General features: G+C 52.6%; 1 protein-coding gene across 4 annotated transcripts in view; it reads right to left on the minus strand.

Moving 5' to 3' along the window:
• Positions 1 to 18,837, minus strand: part of LOC140388217 (aminoacylase-1-like) — a 123,773-nt gene that overhangs the window by 40,689 nt on the left and 64,247 nt on the right. For all 4 annotated transcript variants that reach the window (XM_072472016.1, XM_072472015.1, XM_072472013.1 and 1 more), the window contains exons 11-12: positions 16,540 to 16,684; positions 6,874 to 6,942 (exon numbers count right to left, since the gene is read on the minus strand). In XM_072472016.1, the coding sequence (XP_072328117.1) occupies positions 6,874 to 6,942; positions 16,540 to 16,684 (214 nt within the window). The remainder of the gene's footprint in view (positions 1 to 6,873; positions 6,943 to 16,539; positions 16,685 to 18,837) is intronic.

Here is an 18,837-nt window from a genome sequence, read left to right on the forward strand (position 1 = left end):
ACACAGTGAGTGTCCAGTCCGCACACAGTGTCCACACTGTGAGTGTCCAGTTCACACATACTGTGTCCACAGCGAGTGTCCAGTCCGCACACACTGTGTCCACACAGCGAGTGTCCAGTCCACACTGTGTCCACACAGCGAGTGTCCAGTCCACACACACTGTGTCGACACTACGAGTATCCAGTCCGCACACACTGTATCGACACAAGCGACTGTCCAGTCTGCATGCACTGTGTCAACACAGCAAGTGTCCAGTCCACACACACTGTCCACATAGCGAGTGTCCAGTCCACACACAGTGTCCACACTGCGGGTGTCCAGTCCAAGCAGTGTCCACACAGCGTGTGTCCAGTCCGCACACAGTGTCCACACTGCGGGTGTCCAGTCCACACACACTGTGTCCACACAGCGAGTGTCCAGTCCGCACACACTGTGTCCACACAGCGAGTGTCCAGTCCACACAGCGAGTGTCCAGTCCAAGCAGTGTCCACACAGCGAGTGTCCAGTTCGCACATACTGTGTCCACACAGCGAGTGTCCAGTCCGCACACAATGTCCACACAGCGAGTGTCCAGTCCACACTGTGTCCACACAGCGAGTGTCCAGTCCACACAGCGAGTGTCCAGTCCACACACACTGTGTCGACACTACGAGTATCCAGTCCGCACACACTGTATCGACACAAGCGACTGTCCAGTCTGCACGCACTGTGTCCACACAGCGAGTGTCCAGTCCACACACACTGTCCACATAGCGAGTGTCCAGTCCACACACTGTGTCCACACAGCGAGTGTCCAGTCCGCGCAGTGTCCACACAGCGAGTGTCCAGTCCATACATTGTGTCCACACAGCGAGTGTCCAGTCTGCAAACCCAGTGTCCACACAGCGAGTGTCCGGTCTGCAAACCCAGTGTCCACACAGCGAGTGTCCAGTCCGCAGACACTTTGTCCACACAGCGAGTGTCCAGTCTGCACGCACTGTGTCCACACAGCGAGTGTCCAGTCTGCACACACTGTGTCCACACAGCGAGTGTCCAGTCCACACAGCGAGTATCCAGTCCACACACATTGCGTCCTCACAGCGAGTGTCCAGTCTGCACGCACTGTGTCCACACAGCAAGTGTCCAGGCTGCACACACTGTGTCCACACAGCGAGTGTCCAGTCCACACAGCGAGTATCCAGTCCACACACATTGCGTCCTCACAGCGAGTGTCCAGTCTGCACGCACTGTGTCCACACATCGAGCATCTAGTCCGCAGTGTCCACAGCGAGTGTTCAGTCCGCACACACTGTGGCCACACAGCGAGTGTCCAGTCCACACACTGTATTCACACAGCGACTGTCCAGTCCACGGTGTCCACAAAGTGAGTGTCCAGTCCACACACATTGTGTCCACACAGCGAGCGTCCAGTCCACAGTGTCCACAGTGAGTGTCCAGTCCACACAGCGAGTGTCTGGTCCGCACACCCAGTGTCCACACAACGAGTGTCCGGTCTGCAAACCCAGTGTCCACACAGCGAGTGTCCGGTCTGCAAACCCAGTGTCCACACAGCGAGTGTCCAGTCCGCAGACACTGTGTCCACACAGCGAGTGTCCAGTGCACACACACCGTGTCCACACAGCGAGTGTCCAGTCCACACACTGTGTTCACATAGTGAGTGTCCAGTCCACACACACCGTGTCCACACAGCGAATGTCGAGTCTGCAAATACTGTATCCACACAGCGAGTGTCCAGTCCACGGTGTCCACACAGTGAGTATCCAGTTCACACACACTGTGTCCACTCAGTGAGTATCCAGTCCGCACACACTGTGTCGACACAGCGAGTGTCCAGTCCACACAGTGAGTGTCCGGTCCGCACACCCAGTGTCCACACAGTGAGTGTCCGGTCCGCACACACAGTGTCCACACAGCGAGTGTCCGGTCTGCAAACCCAGTGTCCACACAGCGAGTGTCCAGTCCGCAGACACTTTGTCCACACAGCGAGTGTCCAGTCCACACTGTGTCCACACAGCGAGTGTCCAGTCCACACAGCGAGTGTCCAGTCCACACACACTGTGTCGACACTACGAGTATCCAGTCCGCACACACTGTATCGACACAAGCGACTGTCCAGTCTGCACGCACTGTGTCCACACAGCGAGTGTCCAGTCCACACACACTGTCCACATAGCGAGTGTCCAGTCCACACACTGTGTCCACACAGCGAGTGTCCAGTCCGCGCAGTGTCCACACAGCGAGTGTCCAGTCCATACATTGTGTCCACACAGCGAGTGTCCAGTCTGCAAACCCAGTGTCCACACAGCGAGTGTCCGGTCTGCAAACCCAGTGTCCACACAGCGAGTGTCCAGTCCGCAGACACTTTGTCCACACAGCGAGTGTCCAGTCTGCACGCACTGTGTCCACACAGCGAGTGTCCAGTCTGCACACACTGTGTCCACACAGCGAGTGTCCAGTCCACACAGCGAGTATCCAGTCCACACACATTGCGTCCTCACAGCGAGTGTCCAGTCTGCACGCACTGTGTCCACACAGCAAGTGTCCAGGCTGCACACACTGTGTCCACACAGCGAGTGTCCAGTCCACACAGCGAGTATCCAGTCCACACACATTGCGTCCTCACAGCGAGTGTCCAGTCTGCACGCACTGTGTCCACACATCGAGCATCTAGTCCGCAGTGTCCACAGCGAGTGTTCAGTCCGCACACACTGTGGCCACACAGCGAGTGTCCAGTCCACACACTGTATTCACACAGCGACTGTCCAGTCCACGGTGTCCACAAAGTGAGTGTCCAGTCCACACACATTGTGTCCACACAGCGAGCGTCCAGTCCACAGTGTCCACAGTGAGTGTCCAGTCCACACAGCGAGTGTCTGGTCCGCACACCCAGTGTCCACACAACGAGTGTCCGGTCTGCAAACCCAGTGTCCACACAGCGAGTGTCCGGTCTGCAAACCCAGTGTCCACACAGCGAGTGTCCAGTCCGCAGACACTGTGTCCACACAGCGAGTGTCCAGTGCACACACACCGTGTCCACACAGCGAGTGTCCAGTCCACACACTGTGTTCACATAGTGAGTGTCCAGTCCACACACACCGTGTCCACACAGCGAATGTCGAGTCTGCAAATACTGTATCCACACAGCGAGTGTCCAGTCCACGGTGTCCACACAGTGAGTATCCAGTTCACACACACTGTGTCCACTCAGTGAGTATCCAGTCCGCACACACTGTGTCGACACAGCGAGTGTCCAGTCCACACAGTGAGTGTCCGGTCCGCACACCCAGTGTCCACACAGTGAGTGTCCGGTCCGCACACACAGTGTCCACACAGCGAGTGTCCGGTCTGCAAACCCAGTGTCCACACAGCGAGTGTCCAGTCCGCAGACACTTTGTCCACACAGCGAGTGTCCAGTCTGCACGCACTGTGTCCACACAGCGAGTGTCCAGTCCACATACACCGTGTCCACACAGCGAGTGTCCAGTCCACACACATTGCGTCCTCACAGCGAGTGTCCAGTCTGCACGCACTGTGTCCACACAGCAAGTGTCCAGGCTGCACACACTGTGTCGACACAGCGAGTGTCCAGTCTGCACGCACTGTGTCCACACAGCGAGTGTCCAGTCCACACACAGTGAGTATCCAGTCCACACACAGTGAGTATCCAGTCCACACACAGTGAGTATCCAGTCCACACACACTGAGTATCCAATCCACACACAGTGAGTGTCCAGTCCATACATTGTGTCCACGCAGCGAGTGTCCAGTCTGCACACACTGTGTCCACACAGCGAGTGTCCAGTCCACACATTGTGTCCACACAGCGAGTGTCCAGTCTGCACGCACTGCATCCACACAGCGAGTGTCCAGTCCAAACAGTGTCCACACTGCGGGTGTCCAGTCCAAGCAGTGTCCACACAGCGAGTGTCCAGTCCGCACACAGTGTCCACACTGCGGGTGTCCAGTCCACACACACTGTGTCCACACAGCGAGTGTCCAGTCCGCACACACTGTGTCCACACAGCGAGTGTCCAGTCCACACAGCGAGTGTCCAGTCCAAGCAGTGTCCACACTGTGAGTGTCCAGTTCGCACATACTGTGTCCACACAGCGAGTGTCCAGTCCGCACACAATGTCCACACAGCGAGTGTCCAGTCCACACAGCGAGTGTCCAGTCCACACAGCGAGTGTCCAGTCCACACACACTGTGTCGACACTACGAGTATCCAATCCGCACACACTGTATCGACACAAGCGACTGTCCAGTCTGCACGCACTGTGTCAACACAGCAAGTGTCCAGTCCACACACACTTTCCACAGAGCGAGTGTCCAGTCCACACACTGTGTCCACACAGCGAGTGTCCAGTCCGCGCAGTGTCCGCGCAGTGTCCACACAGCGAGTGTCCAGTCCATACATTGTGTCCACACAGCGAGTGTCCAGTCTGCACACACAGTGTCGACACAGCGAGTGTCCAGTCTGCACACACTGTGTCCACGCAGCAAGTGTCCAGTCTGCACACACAGTGTCGACACAGCGAGTGTCCAGTCTGCACACACTGTGTCCACACAGCGAGTGTCCAGTCCACACACACACTGTCCACACAGCGAGTGTCCAGTCTGCACACACTGTGTCCAGTCCACACAGCGAGTGTCCAGTCCACACAGCGAGTGTCCATTCTGCACGCACTGTGAGTGTCCAGTCCGCACACACTGTATCCACACAGCGAGTGTCCAGTCCACACACTCTGGGTCCACACAGCGAGTGTTCAGTCCGCACACACTGTGTCCTCACAGCGAGTCTCCAGTCCACACAGCGAGTGTCCAGTCTGCACGCACTGTGAGTGTCCAGTCCGCACACACTGTGTCCACACAGCGAGTGTCCAGTCCGCACACACTGTGTCCACACAGCGAGTGTCCAGTCCACACACACTGTGTCCACACAGCGAGTGTCCAGTCTGCACGCACTGTGTCCACACAGCGAGTGTCCAGTCCGTACACACTGTGTCCACACAGCGAGTGTACAGTCCGCACACACTGTGTCCACACAGCGAGTGTCCAGTCCACACACCGAGTGTTCAGTCCGCACACACTGTGTCCACACAGCGAGTATCCAGTCCACACACACTGTGTCCACACAGCGAGTGTCCAGTCCGCACACACAGTGTCCACACTGCGGGTGTCCAGTCCACACAGCGAGTGTCCAGTCCGCACACACTGTGTCCACACAGCGAGTGTCCAGTCCACACACACTGTCCACACAGCGAGTGTCCAGTCCACACACACTGTATCCACACAGCGAGTGTCCAGTCCACACACTCTGGGTCCACACAGCGAGTGTCCAGTCCACACACACTGTGTCCACACAGCGAGTGTTCAGTCCGCACACACTGTGTTTACACAGCGAGTGTCCAGTCCACACAGCGAGTGTCGACACAGCGAGTGTCCAGTCCACACAGCGAGTGTCCACACAGCGAGTGTCCAGTCCACACACACTGTCCACACAGCGAGTGTCCAGTCAGCACGCACTGTATCCACACAGCGAGTGTCCAGTCCGCACACACTGTGTCCACATAGCGAGTGTCCAGTCCACATATACTGTGTCCACACAGCGAGTGTCCAGTTCACAAACACTTTGTCCACACAGCGAGTGTCCAGTCCACAAACACTTTGTCCACACAGCGAGTGTCCAGTCCACACACTCTGGGTCCACACAGCGAGTGTCCAGTCCACACACAGTGTCCACACAGCGAGTGTCCAGTCCACACAGCGAGTGTCCAGTCCACACAGCGAGTGGCCAGTCCACACAGCGAGTGGCCAGTCTTCACACAATGTCCAAAAAGCGAGTGTCCAGTCCGCACACACGGTGTCGACACATCGAGTGTCCAGTCCACACACATTGTGTCCACACAGTGAGTGTCCAGTCCACACAGCGAGTGTCCAGTCCGCACACAATGTGTCCACACAGCGAGTGACCAGTCTTCACACAATGTCCAAAAAGCGAGTGTCCAGTCCGCGCACACGGTGTCGACACAGCGAGTGTCCAGTCCACACACATTGTGTCCACACAGCGAGTATCCAGTCCACACAGCGAGTGTCGACACAGCGAGTGTCCAGTCTGCATGCATTCTGTCCACACAGCGAGTGTCCAGTCCACACACACTGTCCACACAGCGAGTGTCCAGTCTGCACGCACTTTATCCACACAGCGAGTGTCCAGTCCACACAGCGAATGTCCAGTCTGCACGCACTGTGTCCACACAGCGAGTATCCAGTCCGCACACAGTGTCCACACTGCGGGTGTCCAGTCCACACAGCGAGTGTCCAGTCAACACACATTGTGTCCACACAGCGAGTGTCCAGTCCACACACTCCGTGTCCACACAGCGAGTGTCCAGTCCACACAGACTGTGTCCACACAGCGAGTGTCCAGTCCACAGTGTTCACACAGTGAATGTCCTATCCACACACACTGCATCCACACAGCGAGTGTCCAGTCCGTACACAGTGTCCACACAGCGACTGTCCGGACAACACACATTGTGTCCACACAGCGAGTGCCCAGTCCACACACTCTGGGTCCACACAGCGAGTGTCCAGTCCACACACACAGTGTCCACACAGCGAGTGTCCAGTCCACACACACTGTATCCACACAGCGAGTGTCCGGTCCGCACACCGTGTCCACACTGCGAGTGTCTGTCCACACTGTGAGCTCATAAAGGCTGCCGATGCTGGGAGAATCTAATCTGCTCAAACAAGATTATCATCCTGTTTTACTGGGAGCTGGGACATTTCATACTTTGGATTTTTGACAATACGCTGAGAACGAACTGCAGAATAAACTATGCAGAAGATTTATTTATCACTTATCACCTGGTTAAACTCGTACTCAACTCCATCACCTGCGTCCTGACACCACGCCTTAATTTGATCCTCGAATGCCTGAAACAAGACAAAGTCACATGGGCTGTATTATCCGACATACTGTCTAAGACACACCTCCCATTGCTGATATAGGAAACAACTTATATTCATAAAGCACCACTGAATGAATTAAACGTCCCAAGGCTCTTTCACTAACACTGTAAAACAGAGCACGCCGCCAAGTCAGAGAGATGTGTAAATGGAGAACCAGGTGGAGAGGGATGTCTCGGCAGGGAATTCCACAGCTTGAGGCCAAGGAGCAGGAAGACATGACCACGAATGGTGGAGCAATCACAATTGGGAATGGGCAACAGTCCAGAATTCGAGGTGAGCAGATATCCCGGAGGGTTATGGGGTTGGAGATTGCAGAGATCGGGAGGAGCAAGGACATGTAGGGGTTTGACCACGAGAAAAGCAGTGTACCAATTCCGCCAGACACGGGGGACCTTCTACGAACACGGAGACAAGGCTGGCCGCCTATTGGCTCACCAGCTGAGAAAGCAGGCAGCCACGAGGAAAATAACGCAGGTTAAGGATAGCAAAGGCAGACTGGTAACAGAGCCAAAGGAGATCAATCGGGCATTCGAGACCTTCTACCCGAGACTCCACTCCTCCGAGCGCCCCGACGGGGATGCGGGAATGAAACAGTTCCTAGAAAGACTGGAACTGCCAGTGGTGGGGGGAGCTGGAAGCACCAATAGACCTGGGAGAAATCATGGAGAGCATCAGCTCCAAGCAGGCGGGGAAGGCACTGGGACCCGACGGGTTCCGGCGAACTTCTACAACAAATTCGCACCAGTCCTGGCCCCACACCCAAGTGTTATGGGTCAGGGTTGAGAGAACCCCAAAGTGTATCATGGAGGTCACCTGACCCACAACTTTTAATAGATTGTGGTATGGGGAGCACACGGCCCACTCTACAGGTGTGGTACAGCAGAAATGGACCAGTGGTTTTTTAAAATATATTTTATTCAAATTTTTTTCGGCCAAACAAAAGAGTACAAAAATCTTTCCCTTTTACAACAATAAAACAATATAAATAATAGTGACCGTTTTTAACAAATAAATAAATAATATATAAACTAAATGGCAACTGCCATAACAAAATATTAACTCTCCCAGATAATAAAGTCAAACAAGCCAATATACATGTCCAACTAAAAATATCCATACAAAAATTTCATATGTAGCCTTTGTCTTTCTCTGTACAGTCCCTCCTCCGGAGCCTCTGCATATTGCCTGTCTACCCTCAGAAGTTCTCTCAACAGTCGCTCCCTTTCTTTGCTCTCTTGCTTCCCTTTGTGGGCCCTTATGGATATCAGTTCCCCTCTGACCACCGCCTTCAGCGCCTCCCAGACCACTCCCACCTGGACCTCTCCGTTATCATTAAGCTCCAGGTACCTTTTGATACACCCCCTCACCCTTAGACATACCCCCTCATCCGACAACAACCCCATATCCAATCTCCAGAGTGGGTGCTGCTCCTTTTCCTCTCCTACCTCCAGATCTACCCAATGTGGAGCGTGGTCCGAAATGGCTATGGCCATGTACTCCGTCCCTGTCACCTTCGGAATCAGTGCCCTTCCCAGGACAAAAAAGTCTATCCGTGAATACACCTTGCGAACATGGGAGAAAAATGAAAACTCCTTACTCCTAGGCCTAATAAATCTCCAGGGGTCTACTCCTCCCATCTGCTCCATGAAGTCCTTAAGCACCTTGGCCGCTGCCGGCCTCCTCCCGGTCTTAGACCTAGACCGGTCCAGCCCTGGATCAAGCCTGTATTGAAGTCTCCCTCCATTACCAGCTTTCCCGCCTCCAGGTCCGGGATACGCCCCAGCATACGCTTCATGAAGTTTACATCATCCCAGTTCGGGGCGTATACGTTCACCAGAACCACCACCTCCCCTTGCAATCTGCCACTCACCATCACGTATCTACCCCCACTGTCCGCCACTATGGTCTTTGCCTCAAACAGTATCCATTTCCCCACTAGAATAGCCCCCCCCCTATTCTTCGCATCTAAGCCCGAATGGAACACCTGCCCCACCCATCCTTTACGTAGTCTGACCTGATCTGCCAGTTTCAGGTGCGTCTCCTGCAACATGACCACATCTGCCTTTAAGTTCTTTACGTGTGCGAGTACCCGTGCCCTTTTAATCGGCCCATTCAGCCCTCTCACGTTCCACGTGATCAACCGGGTTGGGGGGCTCTTTACCCCCCCCTCCCCCCCATGTCGACTAGCCATCCCCTTTTCTCACCCAGCTCCTCACCCGGTTCCCATGTACCTGTATATCCCACCGGCGGTGCTCTCCCGTCCCGACCACCCCGCCCCATAACAGCTCCCCCTTCCCCTTAGCAGCAGCAACCCAGTTAACTCCACCCCACCCCCCCTCCGCTAGATCCCTTTCTAGTGTAGTTGCACCCCCCATGTTGCTCCCAGAAGTCAGCAAACTCTGGCTGACCTCAGCTTCCCCCGTTTGTCCTCAGCCCCTCATCGTGCGAGGCCCCCTCCTTCCTGCGTCCCCGTTCCCGCCACAATTACCATAGCGCGGGAGCAAAGCCTGCGTTTCCCACTCGGCCCCGCCCCTGATGGCGCAGTTCCCTTCTCCTTCCCCTTTCCTTCCCACCGGCACCCACAGTTCCCCATACTCCCCCCCCACCCCCCACGAGGGGAAAAGAGAAGTTACAAAATTGAAAAAATTCCCCCCCCTTCCCCTTCCTCGTCCACATAATCACCCCACCACTTTATTACAGAAGCTTTTTCTCTCGCCAGACTATTCCAGCTTCTCGTCCACAATGAATGTCCACGCCTCTTCTGCCGTCTCAAAGTAGTGGTGCTTCCCTTGGTGTGTGACCCACAGTCTCGCCGGCTGCAACATTCCAAATGTAACCTTCTTTTTGTGGAGCACCGCCTTGGCCCGGTTGAAACTTGCCCTCCTTCTCGCCACCTCCGCACTCCAATCCTGGTACACGCGGATCACCGCGTTCTCCCACCTGCAGCTCCGAGTTTTCTTCGCCCATCTTAGAACCATCTCTCTGTCATTGTAGCGGTGAAACCTCACCACTATGGCTCGAGGTATTTCTCCTGCCTTTGGTCTTCGCGCCAGAACTCGATAAGCTCCCTCCACCTCCAAAGGGCCCGTCGGGGCCTCCGATCCCATTAGCGAGTGAAGCATCGTGCTCACATATGCCCCGACGTCTGCCCCATCTGTGCCTTCGGGAAGACCCAAGACTCTTAAATTCTTCCTCCTCGAGTTATTCTCCAGGGCTTCCAACCTCTCCACACACCTTTTGTGCTGTGCCTCGTGCGTCTCTGTCCTTACCACCAGGCCCTGTATTTCATCCTCATTCTCCGCAGCCTTTGCCTTCACAACCCGAAGCTCCAACTCCTGGGTCCTCTGCTCCTCCTTTAGTCCTTCAATCGCCTGTAGCATCGGGGCCATCACCTCCTTCTTCAGCTCTTCCACACAGCGCCGCAGGAACTCTTGTTGCTCCGGGCCCCATACCAAACAGCCACCTTCCAACGCCATCTTGCTTCGAGCTTCCCTTCCTTGCCGCTGCTCCAGTGGATCCACTGCAATCCGGCCGCTATCCTCTCCTTTATCCATATTTATCCGGGGGGATTCCCTCCTATTTCACCGCACAATGATTTTGGCCGTTAAAAATTGCCGTTGGGGCTCCTAATAAGAGCCCAAAAGTCCGTTTCAACGGGAGGTGCCGAAACGTGCGACTTAGCTGGTCATCGCCGCACCCGGAAGCCTCAATAGAAAGTATTTTTTTAAAGCAAAACAATGTTTATTCTATGAACTCAAGTTAACCTTTCTAAAACAAACAGTGAACATCTTAGTAACCATTAATTCAAATACACCCCCCAAAGAATACAACACTAAGTAATCTGTATGCTGTCCTTTTCACCCAGAAGACTTAACAAACCTTTAAACAGGAGCACATTAGGTTAAAGTCATTACTGCAAGCAGTTATTAGTTTTAAATCACCAAAGGATCCAGAGATAGTCTTTCATGGCAGTGAGAACAGCAGTAGAGCTGCTTTTTCTGACTTCAGCTGCAACACACCGAAAAACGAAACCAAAAAGACAGACACACCCAAGCTTTTCTCAAACTGAAACTAAAAGCAGAACCAGAGCTCAGCTCCACCCACACTCTGACATCACTGCAGCAACATGAGCAGCCAAACATTTCTTAAAGTGACATTCTCATGACATAAGGGACATGTTGGCAGACTCACTGACAGGGGGCACCCTGCCCCCAACGCTAGTGCAGGTCACAATCTCACTAATACCCAAAAAAGATAAAGACCTGACGGAATGCGGATCATACAGACCCATTTCACTGCTGAACGTGGATGTGAAAATACTCGCAAAGGTCCTGGCCAAAAGGCTGGAGGGCTGTGTACCAGAGGTGGTCGCAGAGGACCAAACGGGCTTTGTCAAGGTAGGCAGCTCACAGCGAACATCAGGCGGCTGCTGAACGTAATAATGACCCCCTCTGGGGAGAGAACACCAGAGATGATCGTCTCCCTGGACGCAGAAAAGGCTTTTGACAGAGTCGAATGGAGCTACCTCCTCGAGGTACTGGAATGGTTTGGGCTAGGAGGGGGGTTCACCGCCTGGGTGAGGCTCCTGTACAACGCCCCCAAAGCGAATGTCTGAACTAACACCACCAGCTCTGAATACTTCCAGCTACAGCGAGGAACATGACAAGGCTGCCCCCTGTCCCCACTCTTGTTCGTGCTAGCGATCGAACCCCTGGTGATAGACCTGCGGGACTCAAAAAGCTGGATGGGAATCCGGAGAGGAGACAGAGCACAGAGTCTCACTCTATGCAGATGACCTGCTCCTCTATGTCTCGAAGCCACAGGAGGGACTGACGGCAATACGGCAAATACTGAAAGAGTTTGGAACCGTCTCAGGCTATAGCTTAACCTGGGCAAAAGCGAGACATTCCCAGTGAACCCAAAAGGGGGAGGGACAGAGCTGAAGGGGCTCCCGTTCAAAACAGCCCAGAACAGATTCCGTTACCTGGGGATCCAAATAGCCAGAGACTGGACACAGATCCACAAGTGGAACCTGACCAGCCTGGTGGAGGAAGTAAGAAAGACCTTCAACGGTGGGGTTCATTCCCACTCTCCCTGGCGGGAAGAGTGCAGACGACCAAGATGAACATACTGCCAAGGGTCCTCTTCCTGTTTAGATCCATCCCGATCTTCATCCCCAAGGCCTTTTTCCAAAACATAGACAGGCTAATCATGGCATTTGGGGGGGGGGGGGGGGGGGGGGGGGGAGAGAAGAGCAAGAACCCGAGAATTCCCAAACCGACACTGCAAAGAGGGAAAGTCAGAGGGGGCCTGGCTCTACCGAACATGCAACACTACCACTGGGCAGCAACGGCAGAAAAAGTGAGGGGATGGGTCAATAACCCGACACAGATTGGGTACAAATGGAGGAGGCATCCTGTAAAGGAACAACCCTCCGGGCCCAGGCCACAGCAGCACTCCCATCCTCCTCAACAAGGTACACAACGAGCCCAGTGGTAGCGGTCACGCTGAGAACGTTGATCCAATTGAGACAGCATTTTGGGATAACCAAAATGTCCCTTATGGCCCCTATCTGCGGCAATCACAGATTCCCCCCAGCCTTGCTAGACCACCTTCAAAAGATGGAGGCGGGACGTGGGCAGACTGACGGTCGGGGACTTCTACGTAGGGCGCAGACTGGCGACACTGGACGAACTGACGAGGAAGTGGAAACCAGCAAGAGGACAGGAATTGAGACACCTCCAAATAAAGCACTTCCTCCGCAAAGAGACAGTAGGGAACCCCGGGGCCCCAGAAAGCACACGGCTAGAGGACTGATAGGCACAAGCAGCGTAAAGGGAGGGGCTATGTGGGAAAATATACAGACAGCTACTGGACAGAGCCCGAACACCACTGGATGGGACCAGACAAAAATGGGAGGACGAACTGGGGACAGTGGTAGGATGGGGACTCTGGAGAGAAGCACGGAGCAGGGTGAACTCCACCTCCTCCTGCGCAAGGCTAAGCCTAATGCAGCTCAAAGTGGTGCACAGAGCGCACCTGACCAGAACCCGAATGAGCAGGACAAATGTGAGCGGTGCCAAAGGGGCCCGGCCAACCACACCCATATGATTAGGGCTTGCCCCAAGCTTGCTGGGCTCTGGACAGCCTTCTCCGAGGCAATGTCCAAGGTTGTGGGGGTGAGGATGAAGCCATTCCCAATAGTGAGAATCTTCAGGGTATCGGAGCAGCCAGAGCTACACATGGGGAAGGTGGCCAACGCTCCTGCTTTCACTTCCCTAATCGCACGCTGGAGAATCCTGCTCGGCTGGCGATCGGCAGCGTCACCCAAAGCTGCAGACTGGCTCGCTGACCACTCGGAATTTCTCCACCTGGAGAAGATTACGCACGCCATCCGAGGGTCAGAGGAAGGCTTCCTGGATACTTGGGGGCGGTTCATCGGCCTGTTCCAAAACCTGTTCGATGCCGGCAACGAGGAGTGAGCCAGGGGAAACTGCGCAACCCGGGAGGGGGGGGGGGGAGAACCCAAAAGAGAAACGGAAGGGTGCTGAAACCAATGGAGGGGTGGGGCTGGGGGGGGGGGGGGGGGGGGGGGTATCATCGGCCGATCCAGAGGGCAGCAAAATGTACGTACAGTTAGCCAAATGAAGGACAAAACCTCTCTGTAAAATAAAGCAAATTAACGCAGGCAAGAAAAATGTAATGTATATAAATAACAACTGTTTATAAATATGGGAAATGCTAATAAAAAGATTTTCAAAAAAAACAATGTAGGGGTTTTGTTGCTAACTTTTGGTTGGTTCAATTGGCTCTGTTTTATAACCTTTGCTCTAGAGTCGCCAGGTATCTTTATGATACTGCCACGAGGTTCAAGTTCAAGTAATGATCAATAACTCAATACACCAATTAGTAAGATTCAAATCAAAGCACATTTATTATAAACAGTAAATCGCTACTCATGCATAAACTCTACTTTCTGAGCTATTTCTATCACTAACAGGCCAATACTTAGCTTCGGACTGGCCCACCAGGTCAGGGGAACAAATGGCCTTTTGTTCGGGTACTGAGTCTGCGGGATTCAAAAGCTGGTATGGACTGGTAGCTAGGGGGGCCTATCTCGTAGCGAGCGTTGACTTGAAACTTACGTTTTTGGAGGCCGCCGGACAGGTCACTGTCAAGGGTTGCTTCGCGTTGCTGAGTGACCCTGTCAAGAAGAACGATTTGAACTTGGGGGCTTTACTTTATAGTCCCCAGGGGCATACCCGCCTTTTGGGGCTGACCCCGTACCTGGTTTCAAGTGATTGGACTTTGTTCCAATCGCTTGGTTCGATTTCTCCAATACTGGAGCTGTTCCCTGATCGTTGGGCGGTCTTTAAGTGTCCGTTAACCTCTTTTGTGTTGGCTCCTGCTGGCACCGAGGAGTCTGGCTTGGCCTTGTTTACCTCAAATGTTTCGATTGTTCGTGGGAATCGCTCATTAGTATGTCGATGGCTGCTACATTACTATGCAGATGGCTGCTTGTATCGATGCTGTCTGAGCTTTTGCAGAGTCTAATACACAGTAAACTTGCACCTGCTAGTTTTTGCCTTTGTTGGCTGAATTTCCCTTCAGCCTTTGCTGTTCTCCATTTTAAGTCGGGAAGTGGCCAACCCAGGTGGCTACAGTTTGACAAGGAGAAGTTTAGAATCATCAAGATATTGCCTGACTGGAAGCTAATATAGGTCGGTGAGCACAAGGATAATGGGAAACAGGACACGGTGCGAGTTAAGATGCGAACACAGCGTTTTGGATGAACTGAAGGATACAGAGGGTAGAACGTCACTAACCAGTCAGCTACACGTTGGATAGGGCGGCATGGTGGCACAGTGGTTAGCACTGCTGTCTCACAGTGCCTGGGACCCAGGTTCAATTCCAGCCAACTCTGTGTGGAGTTTGCACTTTCTTCCCTTGTGTGCGTGGGTTTCCTCCGGGTGCTTCAGTTTCCTCCCACTGTCTAAAGATGTACAGGTTAGGTGGATTGGTCATGATAAATTGCCCCTTAGCGTCCAAAAGGTTGGGTGGGGTTTACAGGAATGGGGTGGAGGTGTGGGCTTAAGTAGGGTGCTCTTTCCAAGGGCTGGTGCAGACTCAATGGGCCGAATGGCCTCCTTCTGCACTGTAAATGTTGTGAATGTTCAAGACTAGAGGTAACAAAGGCACAAATGAGGGCTTCAGCAACTGATGAGCTGAGACAGGAGTGAAGTCAAGAGATATTACTGAGAAAGAAACAGGTGGTCTTTGTGTGTCATGTGAGAGTACCTTTAAGAAACGGCTGTTTATCAGTGATGTCAAGGTGTGGGTGTAGCTGGGCTGTCTGTCAGCTTTTTACTTTCGTTTTAGGCTGTTTGCTGCAGGGTGTGTTTTAGTTTCGTTTTCAGAGCTGGATAGCTGCAGTCACAGCCAGAAGGGGTATCAGAGTCTCTCTCTGTAATCTAAAGACAGTAAATCGATCCTGGTGATTTAAAACTAATAACAGTAGTGACTTTAACCTGATGTGCTTCTGATAAAGGTTTTGTTTTTAAGTCGTATGGATGTTAAAAAGGAAAGCTGAAAGGTTTACTTAGTGTTGTGGTCTTTGGTGGTTGTATTTGAATTGATGGTTGCTAAGATGTTCACTGTATGTTTTTAAAAGTTTAAATTGAGTTCATAGAATAAACATTATTTTGCTTTAAAAAATACTTTTCCATTTCTGCTGTACCACACCTGTAGAGTGGGCCGTGTGCTCCCCATACCACAATCTATTAAAAGTTGTGGGTCAGGTGAACTCCATGATACATTTTGGAGTTCTCTAAACCCTGGCCCATAACAAGTGACAGTATAAATATGAGGTCGGTAGCCCATCACAGGATCAAATGTGACAGCAAAGTTACAAACCGACTAGCTTAATTTCTAGAGAGAGAAATGGAGCCAATGGAGAGATTGATACATGACTCCTTTTATCAATGGCTGACACACATCCCCCTTTACTGATATTCGAGATGGAATGAAGGGCTTGTCATTGTGGAGTGGTTGAGGACTCTGGGTCTGTACGCGATGGAGTTTAGCAGGATGAAGGGGGAATCTCATTCAAACTTACAGAATACTGAGAGTCCTGGATAGAGTGAACGTGGAGACGATGATTCCACCAATACGAGAGACTAGAACCTGAGAGCAGAGCCCCAAACTGAAGGGACAATCCTTTAAAACAGAGATGAGGAGGAATTTCTTCAGACAGAGGGTGGTGAATTTGTGGAACTCATTGCCACAGAAGGCTGCGAAGGCCAAATCAGAGTGTCTTTAAGACAGCGATAGATAGGTTCTTGATTAATAAGGGGATCAGCGTTACGGGTAGAAGGCAGAAGACTGGGTATGAGAAAAATATCGGCCATGATCAAATAGCGGAACAGACTCCATGGACCGAATGGCTTAATTCTGCTCCCATGTCTTACGGTCTGATATCTCCCTTTACTGATATATGACACATATCTCCCTGTACTGATATAACCGAGAACAACAAAACCAAAAAAACAGACCCAGTCATACCTTAAGGTCCACAGTTGGGGGGATCCGGATATCAAAGCTGGCCATTAGCTCCTTGGGGACTACATTATGGGCCACACCGCCTTGTAAGAAGGTCAGATTGACAGTGGTGACATCTCCCAGAGTCAGGCACGCACTCAGATTCAATCTAAAACATAGACCAAGAGCATGGTTATAGCTGCGGCTGAGTTACTGCCCTGTACCTGTGTTCTCGAAACCCGTGGTTGTTGCCTCAGATGTCTCCACCCCATCCGTACCTTTCGTTATTTTACAGGTGCTGCCATGATTTCACCCTTTTAGATTTTCCACCTCATCTCGGTCACCCAAGACTGAGAGCCACCCTGGTCACTCTGCTCTGAGCTCGCCCCACCGTAACTCTGTCCTCTATGGGAATGGCTGGCCAAAAAGGACACACCTTTACTCCAGAGGTTAAAAACAGGAAGCACTGGAAACATTCTGACGAAAGCTCACTGAAGCAGCCAATTCACTTTCTCTCCACAGACACTGCCACGGCCGACTGGCTGAGCATTTCCACAGTTTCCTGTTTTTATGATGATTTCCAGCATTGATGGGATTTTGCTCTGCATCAGTCTCCAAGAGTGGTCTCAATGTTGATCAGTACATTATCAACCGTGCTTGTAATGGTTGGGAAATGCATGGTGGAGGAGCAGTCAGTTTGGGGGTGGATGGAGGCGGCCTTGTGTAAGGGGATAAGGCTTAAGGCACTGTTGTTGGTGCCCCTTCTATTCTAGCCGGTCAGTTACTCCACGAGCCTGGTGGGGGCATTTGGAACCAGTGTTGACAACACTTTGGGTTGGAAGGCAGGTCTGTGTGGCTGCTGATTTGCAATTATCATCGGTTTGCGCCGGCGGAGTTGGATGCGAGGTTCCAGGGGTGGCGATAGGTGTGGGGATACATTATTTAGGGATTTGATTGTGGGAGGGAAGTTTGCAGGCCTGGAGGAGATGGGGGGGTGGACATATCAGTTGCCGAAGGGGAATGGGTTCAGGTATCTGCAGATTGAGGAAGGATGAGCCCTTGTTTCCGATTCTGCTTTCCCCGGTGTTGCAGGATAAGCATCTGTCCGAGGATGAAATAGGGGAGGGCAAGGTTGCAGACATGTATGGGGATTTGATGAAGAAGAAGAATTCTCCCGTGGAGGAGGTTAGGTGTAAGTGGGAGGAGGGGTTGGGTGGGGCATTGGGGCCAGGGGTATGGAGTGAAACTCTGAGGAGGGTGAATGCATCCTCATCTTGTGCAAGACTAGGCCTTATTCAATTTAAGGTGCCGCAAAGGGCCCACATGACAGTGTTCAGGATAAGTTGGTTCTTTCCCAAGGTGGAGGATGGGTGCGGGTGGTGTGCAGGGGAGGCCGGTGAACCACGTGCATAGGTTTTAGGGTGTCCGAGGTCGAGGGGGTTTTGGAAGGGATTTTCGGACAAAATGTCAAAACTCTGGGAGTAGAGATAGGTCCGGATCCGGAGGTGGTGATATTTGGAGTGTTGGAGGATCCGGGAGTACAGTGGGGAGGGAGGCTGACTTGTTGGCCTCTGCCTCCCTGATAGAGCGAAGACGGCTATTGGTGTGCTGGAGGGACTCCCTGGAACATAAGAGCATAAGAACTGGGAACAGGAGTAGGCCATCTGGCCCCACAAGCCTGCTCCGCCATTTAATGAGATCATGGCTGATCATGAACCTCGCATCCAACCCCGCAGGCGTAAACCGATGATAATTGCAAATCAGCGGCCGCACAGACCAGCCTTCCAACCCAAAGCGTTGTCAACACTGGTTCCAAACACTCAGTGCCACTGAGTGCCGCTGAGCGCAGGGGCACGGGTCAGCGATTTGGCAGAGTTCCTGCATTCGAAAAAGATCAAGCTCTCCATTCGAGGTCCGGAGAAGGAGTTCATCTCGAGGTGGAAACTGTTCATCGACTTGGTTAAGGGGTATTGAGTTGTCAGCGGGAGTTTTGTTTTTCGTTTGCGTGGGGGGCTGGGGTGAAAAACTGGAAAAGGAGGGCAGATGTTGGTGTGGCAGTGAGGTGAATGGGGGCGGGGGGGGGTATGTTGGGGGGAGTGCAGGGAGGGAGGGATTTATTTCCTGTTGCCGCGGTTGACTTGTGTATTACTTGGTTATGTTTATATTGAAAATGTCTTCAATAAAACGTTTTTTTAAAGTTATTACAGTCAAATAGAGCTGTATGTGGGAATACATTGGGAAGGACAAAAGTAATTATGCATGATGTAGATATAGGAAATGCTATTCCCATCAAACAACATCCATACAGGCTCAATCCACTAA

The sequence above is a fragment of the Scyliorhinus torazame genome, chromosome 13 (assembly GCF_047496885.1).
Source record: "Scyliorhinus torazame isolate Kashiwa2021f chromosome 13, sScyTor2.1, whole genome shotgun sequence".
NCBI classification, from domain to species: Eukaryota; Metazoa; Chordata; class Chondrichthyes; order Carcharhiniformes; family Scyliorhinidae; genus Scyliorhinus; species Scyliorhinus torazame.